Genomic DNA, 20,000 nt, shown 5'->3' on the forward strand with positions numbered 1-20,000 from the left:
TTCAAAGGAACCTACCATTGTACAGTTTTTATTATTGGTAATTATGACTGACTGTTGATTCACTGATGTTACCATACAGGGCCAGTGGTGGGGAGATACGTTCAATGGTGAGGGCTCCATGATTCATGTGTCTGGAGTGTCATACGAGGGAATGTGGATCAATGGAAGACCAGAAGGTATTGATTGAAGCAAGAGTTTGTTATCCAGGGTTTTCATTAAGAGCTGGTACTTTTCCTTGAAAATTACCCCAAATTTTATGAATAACATGACAAACATTCGAATAGAACACAGGCTTTGGATCAGGAATGTTTTGTCCTTGAAAAACAAAAGAGTCGCCTGAATTCTGAGTATTTTCGAGGGCGATTGCTGTTTCCCTGTCCATGCCAAAGGCAGTGATCAAGGATCGAGCACACGCATTTTTGAGGCAACCGTCCAGCAGTCCAGTGATTGGTGTAAGCTGCCTGGTCCGCAAAGGTATTTTCGGTCACAACAGAATGCAAAGGAGCCTTAAAGGGGGCTATGTCACGCTATTTTAACATCTTTTTTAATATGTCTTGCCGCCAAATGAATTTAAAAAATTTGGAGTAATCATGTACTCTCTCTGGATAAAAAAGCCAAAATTTAATGATATTAGTGTTGTCTTCAAATACACTGCTAATTCATGCTCCAAAATGCAGGAAATGCATTCTAAGATACCCAAATTTCAAAAATTTCCTGCAGGAGAATGCCCCCAGACCCTGTACAAGCTTGTGCCTTCAGCCCTCAGGCCTTTGGTGCACGTTTTCCATTCTCTGCCTTCTCCTTAGGTATCAATATTGATACCAACCAACTAGGAGACCTCATATTTTACAAACTTGATGTACAGTGAAAGTGGATAATTTGTAACTTTGATACAGCAGATGGTTTTACTCATCAGTGAGTGTCAGTTCAGGGATAAAAGGGTTAACGACACATGTGTCCCCTTAAACCCTGACACAAAGGAGCTTAAAAATGGCAACAGCACGGGAAACAACAGTGTCACAAAACAATGACATATTCATGCTCAGGCACTGCTCACTGCTCATCTGGAAAATTATTGTGAGTGTACACTGGATGTGAGAGAATGTGACCCCCCCCCCCCCCCTCCCTTTGAAAAATCCTAGCTACACCCATGAAGCTGCACATGCAGCATGCATTTTAGCACATATATTTGCGGTACTCTGCATAATGACAATGTGAAATCACCAATTTTGAGGTTTTGACGACAACGTGAGCTAGCAACAGAAAAACTTTCATTCTTCATTTTCACTTTGAAACCGTTTGTACCAATAATATTTAGGACACTTGACCCACATTGTAAGATGTGAATGAGATGGAATAAGGGCAAAAGACTTAGTCATATTTTGAGGTGATGTTTTAATTGCCTTGACAGTTGTAGATTAAGGTCCCCATTTAAAGATTTTACTCTGTTTAATGCTAGGTGATTTTATATATTGCTGAGGGTGGGTTCAGGGGTTGAAAGGGCTCTGTCTTCTGAGCTAACTGGTTTGCAGTCCAGCCTGGCTTTGAACCTAAAGCAGAATTCATTCTGATCATTGCTCTACCAAGTAAGCAAACTGGTCAGGGATAGGTTCATTCAGAATGCACAACTACGCACAATGTATCTTGATTTGAGCATTAAAAAGCAGTAGCTTTTCCAAGCTATCTATTTAGTTTTATCATGTTCACTAATGGTTAATGTTAATTATAGCGGAGAGTGTTCAGATACGGATTGTTGGAGATGAATATGTGGAGGTGCCTCAAGGAAGACCATTTGGATTTGAAGTAGAGTGTGTGACGCTTGATGGTGAACCAACAGAAGGTATGATTTAGGATTTTGAATAAGTTTATTTAATTAAGTCTATGATTGCCTAGAAAGTGAAATACAGTTGTAAGGCTGACCAGTTGGAAGGAGAAATAATTGGCTTATTTTGTATCCTGTTTTTCCAAAAATGATATGACCACAATAGACTAAATAATTTGTCAACAAGATGTGTGACAGTCTGGACTGCATTATAGGAAGCATGATTGGTATTGCTTAGTTGTCAATTTCAGTTAAAAAACCTAAAAAAGTTGTGATGGTTGGTGCATTAAACTTTTTTGTAGATTTACTGTAACCATCTTTTAAGCAAAGCTACCATTATTATTAATTAAAAAAAAAAGTGACAGATAAAATTGAATTTGCAGAGGAAGGAAGGTTGCTGCATGTTTCTGCAGGAATTAAAGTTGGTTCCCTTAAAAAATCTGCAAATGGTACTGATCAGGAGGTGGAGATCATCATGTCACCATTGTGAGTAAAAAAATTAGAAAGTAGTAAGGGTTTTTGACAGTTTTTTAACGTAGCGGACATATCAGGGCTCGAAATTAACGAAAAAATCCAGTCGCATTTTGCGATAACATACGAAGATTTATTATCTTGTAGCATTGAGCCGTCTAGTGTTGGGGAACTGCTCTTTAGAAGAAGCCAGCCGGTCACGATTTCCCCATCTTGAAAACATAAGCCTAATTTTTCAATTTCGTTGTTTGTAATCCGCGTCAATCTTCTCCATCCTTAACTATCCTGGTTCCCTTATGGTTTGTTATCTTTTTTAATTTTTTCCTGTTCTAGTAAACTGCTATTCTCAGGTTCCTTCAAATCAAAGGTAACTCTTTAACCTGGCAAAAATACCGTAACTGAACTTTAAGTAGGAGCTTCAAATAATGGACTTATCTCTTGTACTCAAGGGCGGAGAATCAAGACAGAAACATTCTCTGCTTGATGCCTAGAAAACGTAAAAGGGCCGCACAATTTCTCTATGTGCTGCTTAGCTCTTTGGAAAGTCTAAAGGTCTGAAGAGATCTTTCGGACCAAACCTTGTCTCGATCAAAAATGAAGGGTGATTAGTGACGTAATTTGTCCCCTTTTCTAAGCCCTTCATCAGGATTAGTGGTTTTAAGCCAGCTACAAAAATACTTTGTTGATCTACTACGTTTTTTTAAGCTTCTCTTTTCCAAAGTAAACATAAAATTTAATTAAAAGGCAAATTTGATCAAAACTGTTGTCAATCGAGAGTGCGTTTATCCGTTAACTTAAAGAGTTTTGTTTGCACGAGATAACTTCAATGTATATTCCCTTCTTTCCTTCTTGATTCGAAAAGGTGTTTTATTTCAGTCTGTATACCATGTCTAGGAGAACGATCCTTTTACAAGTTTGACACTTTAAGTTTGACACTATCCGTGACAAAGACAACAGATCTCGAGCCAGAATATATAACTTGTATGTTTGATGGTAATATTGCGTGAGAATCAATTCCGTATCGACTTCTCAGTCAACAACTACTTGACACCGCCTTATATTGACCACTAATCAATAACTTAATTTATCCCAATGAGTATACTGCCTGCCAAGTTATTACAAGTCTAAGCCTCCTGTGCCGTCATTTTTTTGGACACACCACGCAATCTTTTATCCCTAAGTTAGGAGACATTGCGTGACAAGCCAAAGAGGCAGTGAGAAAGGGAAGATTAATTGACCAATTATTACTTAACGGACCCTTAACGAGTCAGAATGTCACTGTAAACCTGATGTCTGCCTGATGACCACATCACTAGTCTGCGAGCACGCTCAAGTTGGAGTGTGAGGCGTGCGAAATCGAGCGGCGGCGATCGACAAAGTGACTTTCTTGGCGCCTCTTCACCAGACTCCTACCCGCAGGATAACTTTACGCTCGCGCGCGACTCAAAGGGTGAACCTGCTCGCAAGATACCACAACTGGACACTCATTTGAATCTTTTCGATCTAGATCTCAACATTTCATTTATTATATTCGATTTGGCAGACTAACAGAGTACAATGATTAATAAATAGAACAATTAATATACAAGATTACAGTGAAGATACAAAACTACACTCACACTCACTCATGTCACTCATGCCCGTTATGCCAGCTGGCATCACCGCATGTAGGACAGCAACAGAGGTACCCCACTCCTGTCTATTCTGGACCAGCTTCTGCAAGTTCTCCATGGTGTCATTTAATTTTTTCATTTAAGAGCTAGAAGACATGTGGTCGAATACGTATTCAGGCTCCATCTTGCCTGTTCGGGTAGCCAATCACAGTCCAGCATTCTGTTTATCTTGCCCTCTCATGGAGCTAGCCATATAATAACGTCATGTACTGTTATTACAATCACATACTGTATTAAAATAAACGCATTTTTTCACGAATTATGCTTGCCTTCTTACTACATCGCACAGCGACAGGGGTGCTATACTCTTGCACATTCGGTTTAAAAAAACGCGCTCTTTCCCTTGTAGTAATTTTTGCAAGGACCACTGTGACAAAATAGAAATACCGGATCCTCTTGTTGTAGCCGATAAGTTGAATAATAGACGAAAATTAGCAAGACTGACGGCCTTCCTTCTTGAGGGTGTTATAGGTTCAGGGTGTTTCTCTGTAACACCCTGAAGAATGAAGGCCGTGGCTTCCCAAATATTGGAAAATATATCCCTATACTGTTTAATCAACCTTGCTAATTTCGTCTCCTTGATGCGAAGGCTGAGCGTGACATAGAGCGTGACACAACTGATCAATGCATTGCGAGCGCTCCCTCTCGTGCCAGTCCCTCACGACCTAGGTTGATATTTTTGAGTAATGGCTTCGGCCTGTACTGTCAAAGGACCAGCGAATGAATATTTTGGGGATTTGGAGGCAGCTGGTGATGCGTACCTGTGCCGACTCTTTCCTGAATGGAAGGAAGCTGATAGAACTTACATGTTCCCTCCTGTGTTTCCGTTCCGATACATCGCTCCAACAGGCAAAGCTTCTGGCGCAGTCCCGCTCAGCAAATCGGAGGAAGTGGACGTGAAAGGAGATGAAGCAGAATTAAGGATTTTTCGTGCTCTTGACAAGTTTGGAAGACAAGAAAGCCAACCAATGACCGTTCTGACAAAATTTGAATTTAAAGAATTCATCAGAGAGGTCCTTTTGCGAAAACTTCCCGTTGAAAGTGTTGACGATCTCTTCGCTAGTATGACGCTGACTGACTCGGATCTCTCTAGAGAAATCGATTTTCTTGTTGTACATAGAAGGGCTGGAGTTGTTCTCATAGAAGTTAAGGCAACAGAGAAGTTTAAAACCAACCGTTATTTGGATGCTAAAAAGCAACTCGAGGTGGCAGAGAAGTTTATTCAAGCGCTTTTTAAAGCAATGAGGATAACACTTCCTGTTTACAAAGTTATTGCGATGCCGAACGTGACAGATGTCGGCCGTGACGCAGCTGGTTACATTGATCTTCGAAAAGAGCATTTGGTTAGGGGTGAGGATGAGTGTGATGATATCCGACTTTTTGCGAGCTGGTGGAAGAAGCATTTTCTTGAAATCCCTCCCAGTGAGGGCGCAGATACAATGACGACATTCTCCAGGTTTATATCCATACTTGTAGGCCAGAGAACGGCCATCAGCGCTACAGCAAACATACTTGCAGGAGTGTCAAAAACAATTGACGAGCAGAGCTTCCTTGAAAGGAGCTTTTCTAAGCTTGCCAAAAAACAGAAAACAGGGATACATGGGTCTAAAATGGTGGACAAACCTACTGAGAAAGTCCGACCTGGTGTTTTGGCAAAGCAATTCATGTTTTTAAACTATGAACAATTGAAAGTATGGAGCGGTCCACTGCTTCAAGTAATTATGGGCTCCCCGGGCACTGGAAAGACAATTTTACTGCAATACAAAGCTTTGGAATGTCTCCAGAAGAATGAGAAAGTGCTTGTGGTTGTACCAAGTCCGCTTGACCAACTGTACACGAAATTCTTCATCAGAAATGGAGTACCCGATGGTTTGACTACCGTCATCACGTTTTCCCAGCTTGCCGATTTTCTCTCTAAAGATGCAGAGTGGGAAGCAACAGGCCCACTGCATGTGTTTGTTGACGAGTTTCCGGTACTTTTTGGGGAAGAAAACCACCTTCATTTGCTAGATTCTTTCCGGGATTTCTTAGTCAAGCACCAGGATGGACATAGTTATCAGTGGATTGTTGAAGATAGCGAGCAATTAGCCCTCAAAGATCAGTTTGAATCATTTGAAAGAAAGCAACATAAGTTTGCAACTTTGAATGTGATTGATGTTTCCACATTTGTTTCTTTGTTATGCAAAGACAAAAACTTTGTATTTTCACCACGCCTACAGACAATGATGAGATACACCACTGAAATCTACAGACATTTGGTTCAGCATTATTATCAACTTTCTCCAATAATTCGGTTAACAATAGATATGTCAGACCATGATGATTTTGATTTTTCGAACACAGCATCTGGTCTAAACATTGGCCACCACATATCTGGACCTCAGGTTATTGAGGAAAGAAGAACCTACGAGTCTTTCAAAGAAGGTTTGGACCATTCCTTGCAAGTCATCAAGAGTGAGCTCGGTGAGTGGTTGAAGGAGAAAGAAGGCCAGTGTGATTATTCTCAATTTGCTGTCTTGGTCGAGACACCAGAATGCGTCGATCAACTTTCTCCACTGATGAGAGAAGAAGGAATCCCGATTTGTTGCATTAGCGATTTAGAAAATGCTGTTGTACTGGATTGCCAAGATCGTGCTTTGTCCTATGAGTGGCCAATTGTGATTGCCATTTGCCAATCCAAGAACAATTTCATTTTAATTTCCCGAGCTATGGTCCGGTTGCGGATACTTTGGTGGCGACAAGATAGCACGTAGGCTCGAGCATGGTTCGTAGTCTTTGCTTTGTGTCAAGCCATCGTCTATAAATCACAGGATTATACAATAATGTTCGCCTAATTTTACTCCCGCTATTGTTAAAGGACTTGCTGCGGGAAAAGAAATCAATTCCAACACACCTTTGGTTCACTCTCTTTTAATATTTACTTTTTTAATTTTCTTTTATTTGACCACGATACAGCAACTTCAACTCGGATTTTTCGAGCTGGTGTCGATCATACATCGTGAAACACCTTTGAGCGAAATGCACCTGCGACGTACTTTATTATTCATTCGAGGCCTTTGTCCATTCAAAGTGACTCATTCGCTTAGATCTTTACATAGTTTATGTTGAGGGTCAATCACCACTGACACAACTTCAGAAATATAAAAACTATAAGGAACACGCTAAACTGTATCCTTTATCAATAATTAAAGAAAACCAACGTGTAAATACTTACGCAACAACAGACAAACTATGGCTCAGGAGAAGGAAAGGACGGACTTAAGGTACCGCCTTTATCCCTAATTATCACGTGTGTTCCAGGAACGACAGTCCTAAGGGCAATGTAGGACAATAGTTACATATCTCTTAATAACCGAGTTCGAGGGCGCCTGCGTGTTTTCCAGTTCAATTTACGGCCTTCGTGCTTTGCACTTGCGCCGTAAAATGAACTGGAGAAAACAAGGAACCGTAACTTACAGTACGCCATACTGTAGAATTCTAGAGCGAGGCAAAAGCTAAGCACGCTTCACAACCCTCCGCCACTTATGACTGACGGTGCACCTATAACTCAAGTTACTTTTACGAAATCTCTAGATGTTCATATTGATCAGACGTTATCCTGGAATGCTCATGTTGGGAATTTGTGTAAGAAAATTGCCTCTGGTATTGAAGCGTTGAAGAGAGTGAGGTCTTTCGTTCTACATGAGACTCTTCGATCAATGTTCGTGTCATTAATACAGCCTCACGTACTTTGATTACTGCATTTCTGTCTTGGGGATGTTGCGGCAAAACCCTAGCCAGTAAACTTCAAAAACTTTAAAATCGCGCTACGCGTATACTCACTTACTCGAACTATGATGCCAACTCTGATAACGTTATCCAAAAACTTGGATGGATAAAACTTACTTCTCAACTTACTCGAACTATGATGCCAACGCTGATAACCTTATCCAAAAAACTTGGATGGATAAAACGTACTTCTCAACTAACAATCCATAAGGCTATGTTAGTTTACAAGTCGCTTAATGGTATGACTTCCGATTAGTTCTAAATTTGTTGACCGTAGTAGCGTCTCCAATTACGCCTTAAGGGACACAGAGGGCAAACTAGCTATCCCACAGCCACACACGAACTATATGAAAAATAGCTTCAGCTATTCTGGAGCAGTTCTTTGAAATAGTGTACGTATAGAGTTGCGTTAGGTTGACTCCCTTTAAGCGTTCCGGGCTGGCTGCGAGCGTTTCTTTTCATCAAGTTAAATTTGCAATTCTTACAGCAGGCACTGACGTAAAGCAGGTTTTATTTTGTCATTTAATGTTATAATTAGCAATTATTGAATGAGGCTGAGTAGGATATGAAGAATTCTGCAGATCAAGGAGGGTGTTATCCACCTTGGCCTTCGGCCTCGGTGGATAACACTCTCCGAGATCTGCAGAATTCTTCATATCCTACGAAAGCCGAATTCAATAATTGCTTTATTATTCATTCAAAATATTTCCCCGTTCTTAATGGAGTTTCGCCGTTTCGCTCTTTGTTTTTCTGCTCACCAAAATCACAATCTCGTCCCCAGGTTTTTTCGGTCAACGGTTGAATAATCTGCAGCGGGCTCCACTTTTGACGTCATTTTGACGTCAACGGTTGAATCATTTGCAGCGGGCTCCACTTTTGACATCATTGATTGAATATGACGAAGATTCTTTCCAAATTTGGTGAACAGCAGCTGGTTATGGTGAATTATGCGTGTGGTTTCAACCAATCCGAAATGGGGAAATATTTTGAATGAATAATAATTATATTTATTCATTATTTAGAGTAATTTTAGAATAATGTCATAGTTCTAGTCGTATAATTTCAGGTAATAATTCTGATGAGTTTACCGTGTCTAACTGAAATAAAGTTATCCTATCCTATTCTATCATACAAAGTCTCTTAATCAGTACCGTTGCCGGGAAAGAGTGATCCTATCTCTATGTTTTACTCAAATGACATCACCTTGAACTCCCCTTTTCAAAAGCGCAAGTCAGGTGTCACAGGTTGTTACCTGTGACCACAGGCGTCCCAAACTCACGATTCGAGGAGTCGATCAAATATTTATGATTTATCTACGCGTATCGAGTGAGACGTGACTGCTTTATGTGTGGGGTGTTGTGTTACACATTGGACCGTTGCGCGCTCGATCTACAAGGCATTGTATGGAATTTAAAATAACGAAGGATAAAATCGCACAATGAAATAAAATGCCACTTTTTTGAATAAAATTAAGTAAATGAACTCACCTTGCCTGGTTTCTGTTGTCCATGTGGCCTATTTCGTCGTTTTTGGGGGGTTTTCAGGTGTTTGTCGTAGCTTTCTATAGACGAAGTCAAGGCTGGACACTGCTGTTTCGAAAGACCTGGACTGAAAGGCCGTTTTCTCGCCGAAATTTAAATCCGCTGCTCGATTTTTCCCTCCAACGGAAAGAAGGATAGTCCATCGGTCCCCTTTTCCGGCCGGCTTTGAAAAATCTTAAAACTTCCCGCTCCAATTCGAACGATTTTTGCTTCACTGCTGGAGGTTTCGATTTTCGAGCTCGTCCTGTGATCGTCCAACAACCTACGGCAGAGTTTGAAATCAACATTAGCGACCGCTCCTTCGTGACAAATGCTACTTACCAGACGGATGCACAGTCAAAATTTAAATTTTTTTGCTGTTGTATTTTAACGGAAAATTTTGACTGTGCATCCGTCTGGTAAGTAGCATTTGTCACGAAGGAGCGGTCGCTAATGTTGATCGTAGGTTGTTGAACGATCACAGGACGAGCTCGAAAGTCGAAACCTCCAGCAGTGAAGCAAAAATCGTTCGAATTGGAGCGGGAAGTTTTAAGATTTTTCAAAGCCGGCCGGAAAAGGGGACCGATGGACTATCCTTCTTTCCGTTAGAGGGAAAAATCGAGCAGCGGATTTAAATTTCGGCGAGAAAACGGCCTTTCAGTCCAGGTCTTTCGAAACAGCAGTGTCCAGCCTTGACTTCGTCTATAGAAAGCTACGACAAACACCTGAAAACCCCCCAAAAACGACGAAATAGGCCACATGGACAACAGAAACCAGGCAAGGTGAGTTCATTTACTTAATTTTATTCAAAAAAAGTGGCATTTTATTGAGCGCGCAACGGTCCAATGTGTAACACAACACCCCACACATAAAGCAGTCACGTCTCACTCGATACGCGTAGATAAATCATAAATATTTGATCGACTCCTCGAATCGTGAGTTTGGGACGCCTGTGCTGTGACTCGCGCTTCGCGTTCGCCTCTCGATTGCCTTCGCAATGTAAGGACTGTGAGGAGATCGGAAAATACTAAAAAATACTCACAAGAAGCAATTTCGCAAATTTTAGTCGCAAAATGGCCGCGCTACATTGTGTTGTAAGCGGTTTAGCAAAAATATGAGCCCGCAATACTTGTGTGTGAAGAAACCGCTGAAAATGGCGAATGATCGAAGGAATGTGCACGTAACGTCGCAGCTAAATTACCCGACAATTACGCTATCTTCAGAGAAAATTCACGGCGAGAAACAAAATAATTTTGCATTTATTAATTTATTTTAGCAAAAGTAGCGGCAAACTGGCAACCGCTAACCCTTTTGTTTCGAAAGAGCGAAGGTGACAACAAGTCGCAAATTTGCGACTTTTCCAGATATTTTAGTCGCAAATGCGACTGTATTGGTCGCAATTTCGAGCCCTGCATATTTCTGGAAGCACAGGATGTGACAGTTTTTGGCGCTGCAAGTTGCCTTGTGAGTGCTGATTAGGCACAAGTTACCAAGGGGGGTCTGGGGGCATCCCTCCCCCAGGAAATTTTTAAAATAGAACACTCAGAAATGCTGTTCTTAGTGTTTCTGGAACCCAAGAATCAGTCTACCAGGCAAGGCTGGAGTTCACTCAAATTCTCATTAAAATCTAAGATAAAAAAATAAAACAAATCCCTCAAATATTGGCATTAAAGTACCAGGGACATGGAATGGGAAACGACCGGACAAAACGTCCGGCCTCTGGCCTCAAATGAAAACCCTGAGTAACCAGAGGTGTCTCTGATATTTAGCAGTCACACACATGTTGAATGATGGAAGGCTGTTCAATGTAAACTGTGAGGGATAATTTATCAATGTTATACCCAGATCTTTGGGTGGGGTAAATCCCCAAAAGTCAAGGCAACTCAAGAGGTATACCTCTTTTACTTGTTCCTCTGACTTATTAACCAATCATTGTTGAATCATCTACAGTACTTTAAGGTATTGGCCAACTGATATGAGGCCTGAAAGAGAGTAGACCAGTGCAAAGGGGTTGGATTTTAAAGTTACATTATAGTATCATGAAGAGGTGTATTATCTCTGAAATCTCAGTTGAAATAATTGGCTGTTGTCAGGCATCAGCCATGTTGGGTCCCAAGGGACATTTGTTTCATCCAATGGAAGCATGTTCCAAAACTTTATCAACTTGGGGGGAAGGGGGGGGGGGGGGGGGGGGCAGAATGCGGTGTTTACTGTCATATGCCATCATGATGACCATGTGAAAAACCGCAATGTTATTGCAAGTAATAATAGAGTAGAATGCCGAATTGACAATGTCAGATCTTCATCATCTTCAGTAATTGAAATTGAAGATCATAAGCGAACTCGAAGACAACGAGGACGGCCATAATAAAGTCATCTTAAAATAACTCTATTTATGTCGCTGATGTTTTTAATACAGCAAAATTACCAGGATCCACACTTTAATTCACCTTTCATAAAACTGTGACATGATTTACTGTTTGTAGACAATTTTTACAGTTGAGCTTAGCTTAAGTTAGTTTACCGATGCCTGCAAAACAAGCAGTCATCTGATCCAGTTTACTTTTCCCTTCTTTCATCTTTCATGCAGTGGTTTTGAAATTGAACCATTTCCATTGACCGAGATGCTGTGTGAGATGGGCAGCGACACTGCACTTCAGGGCCTAACATCACAAGTGGCCAGTGTCATGTCCCACAGGCCGTATCAGCCATCGCCACCAGCTGGGGATGAACTTGCTAAGAATTTGGATTCTCTTCAGGTAGTTACCGTAAATGTTGATATCGGGCGCAAATTCGACGGTGTCTGTCACTTGCAAACTGCAGACTAACCCGCACAGTTACTGAAAGCTAACCGTTTTGAAATGGGTTCTTAGGCTTAAATACTGTTTATCAGCGCTGCAGTCTGCACTTGCCACACACCTCAAATTCGAGTGGTATGTACCATGTCAGGTCACTTGTCACAGGTGAATTTTGTAAACTGGAAGTTTTGCGCGAAAGCGATCTTTCCACTGCAAAATTGTCACTGGGAAAGTTTTAAGATTTTCTCTTGTGCGAAACTAACAGCCGGTAAAATGGAAGGAAATGAAACCGTTTTTCAACAGCCAATCAAGTAATATGGCCTTTTTTGGGAAAGTTTTAAAGATCATGTCAAAAAGAACTAGTGAATTTCTCCTAGCAAAGTTTATCAGGAGCTCAGGGTCCGAACCACGTAGCAGTGTTTCGGAAAGAGCTGGACAAAGTTTTCTGTCTTCATGGGAAGCCAATTCAAGCGGCACTTCGGAGGGAACCTCGCAGACAGCGACATAATGAGATTCAAATCAGCTGGTGTAAGCATCACAAAGTGACCCCCTAACTATGTCCTCAACCAGGGTCAGTTGTTCAAAGCTCGAGTAAGCTAATCATGGATTAGTAGAGAGTTTCTTTCAGTTTATTTACCGATCAAAAATGTTACCGCCAGATTTTTCGCCTTCAATTTTGAGTTCGACTTTATTGTTTTCCTTCAGCATAAAATTAGATTGTTAAAGGCTTTTTCGGCGGCCAAACCTCAAACCCTGGTTGGTATTTAACTGTGCATTAGTGTTAATCGGCTTTTGAACAATTGAGCCCAGAACTCTAACCAAAAAGTAATACGTGAAGTTCTTAGGCTGTTTTGGCGGGCAAAACTCAAACCTCGCTTGGTATTTAAGTCAACCATCAGGGGTGTCTTTCTGAAAATCGCTCTTCGCGTTGTTTTTTAAGAAACCCAAGGAAACTATATATATCACTGGAAAGCTAATAGAATTTAGTATTTGAAAAAGCCTTTGACTTCACGTTTTTTATTTCAGAAAGCTAGTGCAAGCGCTCGAACGCGAAACTGACCTTTCTGCTCCTCTGATTACTGACTATGCGTGGAAAGTGCCTTTGAAACCGCTCTGTATAGCAGTCATGCCCTAAGGCTGCGAATCTTTTTTAAGGCATTTAAAATTCCTTCTGCCGTTGACGTTTGTCCCGAATAAACAGTGGGTATCTATACCCTTACAATATTCGCAGGGTTTAATAGTTTCTGGCGCATGAAACTTTGGAAACGATTTTTCCCGCGAAACAAGAGAAAATCAAAATCCTTTTCTCTTGTGCGAAACTAACATCCGGTAAAATGGAAGGGAAATGAAAGCGTTTTTCAACAACCGATCAAATATGGCCTCCTTTTTTAACCCGACCGCTGACCAAGGGAACAGTGACTCTGGGAGCGAGATGCACTTGCATTGGACATGCGCAGTGGGCCCATTGTGACAGTTCATGTCTTGTTTTTATCAGGTGACTGATGGATCTGACACTGGAGTAGATAAGGAGAGTACAGTGGCTGATCAGGCTCAACCGGGTGAAATTCCCAACCGACCGTCTGCCCCATCTCAGGCCAGTACTGTGTTTCCCACCAGTTACGAGAGGAATATTACTGGAGATGGTAATAACCTTCCTAAGGCGAACCATCTAAACCTAAGAATGCTATTCCAACAAACAAAAAGAAAACATGGCTAATGTAAAAGAAAATCCTTTTTCTATTTTGCAATCTTTTTATCATCCAGTGCTACGTGAAATCAACGATGAAGTGATATATGAATTGGATCATGTATGAACTGCGGATATGAAATCAAGTGAAGCTATGATCTTCGCAGTTGTGAACGCAATTTTTGCAGTTGCGTAGAGAAGCCTGAAAAATTCAGGACTTCAACGGGATTTGAAGTATTGGCAGTATTGTTGAATAGCGCATTATTCTTATCGCACCAATTTCTGTAATTTCGTCATGAGCGGCGCACAATGCATTCCGGGGTGGAAATGGGCCTTAATTAAAGGATTTCATCCACAAAGGCGAAAGTACAGCTCAACATACATGTAAGCTGCAGTACAGGAAACTCCTGTTTAATGTGGTAGTTACAACAAATTTGAATTCAAATACTAAGAGTAACGGGAAAATAACGGAAATATTTTCCAACATAGAGGCCAATCCCAATATCCGCGAAGAAACGTATTAGATTTTATACAAAAATTTGGTTTTATCAACGGAGTTGATAATGTAAATTGGCCACCGTACAGAGATTCTAAACGTATTAGATTTTAGTTTATTATTTACAGTCCCTTCCGTTATTTTCCGTTACTCTTAGTATTTGAATTCAAATTTGTTGTGCATTTTTTCCAGTATTACGTCAACATCCATTTACCATTTAAGCAATAGAGGACGTTTTCCGTGTTCCATAGCCTCATTTAAACACGAGGGGGAGTTGGGAGAATTCGAGACATTTATGCAAACCCGAGACGCAGGCGAGGGTTTTCGTAACTGTCGAGAATTCCACCAACTCCCCCGAGTGTTTAGATGAGGCTATGGAAACACGGAATAAGTCCTCTATTGCTTTTATAAAATATTTCTCAAGGATAATTCGATAAATGAAGGAAAATGCTGTTTTTTTTTACTTCTACATTGAAACAGATTTTCTTGATACACGCTCATATTTCCTACCAGCCAATCAAAACGCGCGTCTGACCACATAACCAATCAAAACTCAGGTGATGTCACAGCTGTGTTTTCATACCCTCATCCAAACACAGCTATTGACCAATGAGAGTGTACGTACTATCCTAATTATTTTATAAATATATGTATATAGAAGCAATCCAATGCAAACTGCCATTGTACCTGACTGCTTTATACAAAAATTTGGTTTATCAACGGAGTTGATAATGTAAATTGAAGGGCTAACGCTCGAAAGGTCAGCTTTTAGAATCTCTGTACGGTGGTCAATTTACATTATCAACTCCGTTGATAAACCAAATTTTTGTATACTACTTCCCCACCGACGCAGCACCACAGTTTCTTTAGAAACTACCCCTTCATTTACCTGACTGCTTTGGCCAGCCGAAATATAGTAGACCACGAAAATCAAGTCTACATTGTATCGGCTCTTGCTCAGAATATTTAGCTTTAAAATACTGTTTGAGACAACATTTTTGTTGTTGTGTTAACAGCTGATCTTGTTGCGGATCCTCCCGCAGCTACTTTGCCACCACCCGTCCCCCCTGTGCGCACAGAAGCTGGAAAAGCGTTGTTTGAAAATCTCTATATCCCACCCCTACCCCCTGGGGTTAGACCATGGAATAGCTTTGTATGCCCCCAGGGGTCTGCCCAGGAGATTTCAGAGTCGCGAGCTGCAACTTCAAGGTAAGAAGCAGACACCATATCGACTTTGATTTGCCAAGATAAGGCGATGTCGCACACGAGAGCTCACATGGTTTGCTGCCAGTTGCGAGTCTAGTCGTTAAAGAAAGGTGATGCCATTGCCCTCTTTAAGAAAAACCATAGTATTCAACAAGTAGGCTAAGCCTCGCATTTAATAGCTTCTGCAAAATAGTGTTTCGTTTGTAAGTGACACATGGACTCCGTGCGTCAGACGTGGTTTGCCTGTGGTATGTATCCCACTCAATAATTCTCATTTGACGGCACTGTGAGCTGAAAACCACTGACTAAAGCTAGTGATTGATCCATTGGCTCTGGCGAAGGGTTAACGCTAGAAATATCGACCATTCAATCTTTTCACGGTTGCAGTTTAAACCTTACTATGAGCAACTTGTTTGTTACATGTAAAACCAACTTTTCGTGTTTTATTCCAGCAGCACCACAGTTTCCAACCTCGTTCCCAGGGTTTCTCTTGTAACCGGTTACAAGAGAGACCCTGGGAACGAGGTTGCACAGTTTCTTGTGTTGACCCCGTATTTCGTTCCCGTTTTCTGTTTTAGGTTTAAAAGCAAAGTTAGCGCCGCATTAGCCACCAGCATGCTAAAAGCCGCCAATCGCACAGTTTCCGAGGCCGGAAGAAAGACAAAAAACACTGGTTCAGCTGACTTGGGGGAAAAGTCGGAGGGAAAAAAGAAAAAAGATAAAAAAGAGGAAAAAGACGACAAGTTCTGTAGACCTGGTGAGTTTGGCGCAGCGACACGGTAGCAAAATCTCAGTCTTTTCTTATTCTAAAGAACTATTGCCCAATCTTTCGAGTAAACTGCTACTTAGAACGGAGAATTGGCCTCGTTTGCATGACCGTGTTACGTCGTGACCTTGTCAATCATAAAAAAAAAGGTGGTGGTACAAAATAGGTGCCACGTGACAGTCATGCAAAGGCCTATCTTTCCATTGTACTGCCAGGGCTGAAAGAGATGTTATAGCGGAGCTCCGCGCACCGAAGGCGATTGTGCGGAGTATCATGGCTAAGAAAATATGGTAACCATCAATGCAAGAAATTTGGTTTTGGTTACCGCTCGATCGTACGTCCACCCCGTTATGTACGCCAGTGTGAAACTCTGTGGTAAAACCCGATTTTTGGCGGGAATATCTTTGATACTGGACATCCCCCAATCTCGACTCCAGAGCTTTTCTCTTGACTGAGGGAGAGAAGAGCTCTGGGGAACCGTGAAACAAAGTGTCTTCTCATTGGTTTTCGTGATGAAAAATCAAAAGCGTCTCTAACTGGTGCATTCATGTTCGCACGAGGAGTGAGCTAGCGCCGTAAGGTTCAAGTAGCCAATTTTTGGCTATAAGAACCCTACGGCGCATAAAATCTCCCACATGGAGTTTCCCAAAGCCTTGGGTCGGTGCGAGGCTCTGGTGACGAGAATGCTGGATATCCATGTTATGGTTAACTGACACCTGTCAAGACGAGGTATGCGCTGACCAGTATCATGTGACCATATCGCGGGCTCAAGTTTAAAGGTTCGACGCCTGCAAAGAGACGCTCGGATTTTTTCCGAGTCATCGAAAAAAATAAGTCGCTTTAATAATTAGTCGAATGAAAATTAGGTCGCAGCAAGGCCCCATCAAAAAGGAACATGTTGGTCACACTTCGATAGCCGTCCGTCGCTTTTACGTCATTTTAAAGCCAGGTCATTTATTGTCTAGGATTACACGATTGTAAGATGTACGCTACAGAGTTTCTCTTCCCCTTTTCTTCAACTAAGTATCAAGTATGAGAAGCAAAGTTGGCGATAACTGTAACCAAGTCTCCTATAGGGTAAACGTGGTGTTAATCAAAAATTGTGAGAATTCTCATTGATGATGAAACGTTAAGTCTAACCGTCTAACCCTGTGAAGGGAAACTTGGTTTTGCCTTGCAGAAATCGTTTTCATCTAGTCATGCTGCAATCCTGGACATGCCTGGGGAGTAGTACCGTCAGGACGAACATGGCTCAAACCCTCTGCTCTCAGCTTTAAAGGGGGGTGGGTGTGGGGGTGTCAAATGGGAAGCTAGCCATCACATGCATCTCAGTTGTCTCAAACCCATTGGAAAAGACGGTTAACGGCAATTGTATCTGATTTTTGTTTTTGTTACCAGGTGACTATGTGATTGTGGTGCAAGATGTAACCTCGCCTCCATTTCTGGACGTTACCCTGGCCCCCGCGTTCCTTCACGTTAAAGTGACACCAAAGAAACGAGCTAAAAGTAAAATGGAAACAAGAAGAAATTAAAACTTTCTGACGTGGATACAATCCCAGATATTTCCATGACCTTTGGCACCGAAAAGACAACATTAACTTGACGCATCAGGATATTTATTTATTAATTAGCCGAATGTCCCTGAATTAAAAACTAAGAAATCGTTGTCTGTTTTGTGTTCAAGTTGTACGAGGTTTTGTTACGAGCATGCGCACTTGATAACCGTGGATAAATTTCTATTGTTGCGCAAAGACAAGTCTATCATTCGCGAAGGCTGCCGTGGAGCACGCGTTCACGTAGCACAAAAGAAACAAGTCTCTCGGGCGAATATGGACGAAGTCGCGCTCCAATCTGAACCTGTTTTTGCACGGATTTAAAATGATGAATTTTATTCTTTTTTTTATTTCGAGAGTGTTTTCAGGTTCTATCAGGAGAGAAACGAAGAGCACTTCTTAAATGTGTCTTCAAAAGTCTTCTTCTTTCTTGTGAATTTAACGGTAGATAAGGCTTAGCTAACCAAAAAATGCATTATCAACAGTTTTACAATCTTTTTTCAAAGACACAAAGCCGTTTCTTGTAACATTTTCTTTACGATATTCCACTTTCGTTTATTTATTTTGAATTGTACATGTGTAAAAACGAGCTTCGTATTTGTAAAAATGGTAATAAATAATAAATAAATAATATTACTTGTCACAAATCAATAATTAAAGCGGAGGACACATTATGAAAACCGCTCCACACCATGTTGAAATGATGAGCTGTTTACAAATTTGTAAAAATCACCGTTTGCTCCAAAGTTTTGATAATTACAGCAAACGAAGTTCCTAATAGTCCTCTGGCTGTCTTGGATCTCTATTTACTCCTCAAGCTCCATTCAGCCCCGACCAGTTTGAGAAAGAACGTCATACATTGCTTTGTATTTTAAAGCTTTTAAAAAATATTATTCATGAATTATCTTTGAAAAATGCGTGCTTACCCCAAATTTTCTTTTCGGATTTCAATAACACTTGTTAAGATCTACATTTCCTGCATAATCATAAACCGGGGCAAAAATATCTTTGAATTAGTAGGCACCGTCCTTAAGCCGGGGTTTTAGCATCAGTGCGTTCTTTCGCATCTGCACTGTTGCACGCACAAAACGGGCTGGAAAACTATTTCCTAAGGGTTCAGGACCCAAACTGTCCTAACCGCTATTTTTACATCGTAATTGTATTTGTCGCTTTAGTTTTTCAATATTTTCAGGGAATATTTTACCTAAAAGAGTCAAAAATGCGAAGAATCGCTGATCTGTTGGCTTTCAACTTCATTATTTGATTGAAACAGAGCATTAAAGTCACTTCTTCGTTAGTCCGTAAATCTTGGCCATTCTTCAATTTTTGTCCTATCTACTAATCCGTCGAGAAGCTTCTCCAACCAAATTACAAATTGCCTCCGTAGTGATATACTCAACACCTTCTGACGTTTCAGCTCGTATTCTCTCTGTGGATCGCTGATCGATTCGGTTTCACTGTCGCTGTTGTCAAATCCCATCAAATCACCTCCTTGGCGCTTGAAAAAAGCACTTTTTGTGAGGTCGCTGGGTTTGAAGATTGATAAATACTTCTTGTGGCCGTTTAATGCAAGAACGATGCCCGGAGTCACTTCGCCAAACTTGTCAACGCTCATCACCTCAGAACACCACGCAAGATTGTCGGAAATTGTCAGCCAGGCAAACGTGAGGTTCGGGTTGCTATTAAAGGATTCACAGAAAGGAAAAAAAATCAAAAACTGTCATTTACTGCGATTTTCAAAATTCTGCGGAATTTCATCTTCAAGCTTCCATCAATCAAAACTTGCGACGCCAAGCCGAGAGTTGAGCCGAAAACATGGATGCCGAAATCAATATTGATGCCGTGACATATTAAACCTAATAAGCATCTTTGGTTCGCAAGGTACATTCGAACTCGACGTCGATGGAATCTGTACGAATCTTTTTACGGAAGAACCTCTAAAAAGATATAATTTTGTTCGACTTTTCGGAGGCGCAGTTGATTTTCCTCGTTATGTTCGAAAATTTGACTGATGTAAGCCAAAACGCAGTTTGGCGCTTTATACACTTCTTAATAAGTCTAATATATGCCGTTTTCCGCTAATGACGTCGACCTCTTGCTTTCAAATTTTATTTAGAAATGTACAAAGGCCTAAAACTTTTCCGATTTCTTTTCTTGTTTGAAGCCTTTGTAAAATTCTAAATAAAATTTTAAAAGCATGAGTTTGACGACATTAGCGGAAAACGACATATATTAGACTC

At 41.0% G+C, this 20,000-nt stretch overlaps 3 protein-coding genes across 5 annotated transcripts in view; 2 read left to right on the forward strand and 1 right to left on the reverse strand.

Annotated features, from left to right (window-relative positions):
- Window positions 1-18,396, forward strand: part of LOC137998007 (MORN repeat-containing protein 1-like) — a 26,068-nt gene extending 7,672 nt beyond the window's left edge. Inside the window, exons 6-13 of the mRNA XM_068844390.1 lie at window positions 80-176; window positions 1,730-1,840; window positions 2,206-2,308; window positions 11,845-12,013; window positions 13,548-13,695; window positions 15,252-15,444; window positions 16,020-16,198; window positions 17,606-18,396. Coding sequence (XP_068700491.1) covers window positions 80-176; window positions 1,730-1,840; window positions 2,206-2,308; window positions 11,845-12,013; window positions 13,548-13,695; window positions 15,252-15,444; window positions 16,020-16,198; window positions 17,606-17,739 — 1,134 coding nt within the window. The 3' untranslated portion in view covers window positions 17,740-18,396. The remainder of the gene's footprint in view (window positions 1-79; window positions 177-1,729; window positions 1,841-2,205; window positions 2,309-11,844; window positions 12,014-13,547; window positions 13,696-15,251; window positions 15,445-16,019; window positions 16,199-17,605) is intronic.
- On the forward strand, window positions 4,653-6,864 carry LOC137994322 (uncharacterized). Its single transcript, XM_068839904.1, has one exon. It carries the CDS (start codon window positions 4,653-4,655, stop codon window positions 6,717-6,719), a length of 2,067 nt encoding a protein of 688 aa, XP_068696005.1. The 3' UTR covers window positions 6,720-6,864.
- Window positions 18,369-20,000, reverse strand: part of LOC137998006 (dnaJ homolog subfamily C member 16-like) — an 11,069-nt gene continuing 9,437 nt past the window's right edge. For 2 of the 3 annotated variants that reach the window (XM_068844388.1, XM_068844386.1), the window contains exon 12: window positions 18,913-19,442. In XM_068844388.1, coding sequence (XP_068700489.1) covers window positions 19,055-19,442 — 388 coding nt within the window. In that variant the 3' untranslated portion in view covers window positions 18,913-19,054. Of the gene's footprint in view, window positions 19,443-20,000 lie in introns of all 3 variants that reach the window. The other variant, XM_068844387.1, reaches the window with a different exon arrangement.

Source organism: Montipora foliosa, chromosome 3, assembly GCF_036669935.1.
Source record: "Montipora foliosa isolate CH-2021 chromosome 3, ASM3666993v2, whole genome shotgun sequence".
NCBI lineage: Eukaryota > Metazoa > Cnidaria > Anthozoa > Scleractinia > Acroporidae > Montipora > Montipora foliosa.

What these genes read in the sequence shown, in the direction of transcription:
- LOC137994322 (XM_068839904.1), top strand. Translation starts at nt 4,653, where the DNA reads ATGGCTTCGGCCTGTACTGTCAAAGGACCAGCGAATGAATATTTTGGG.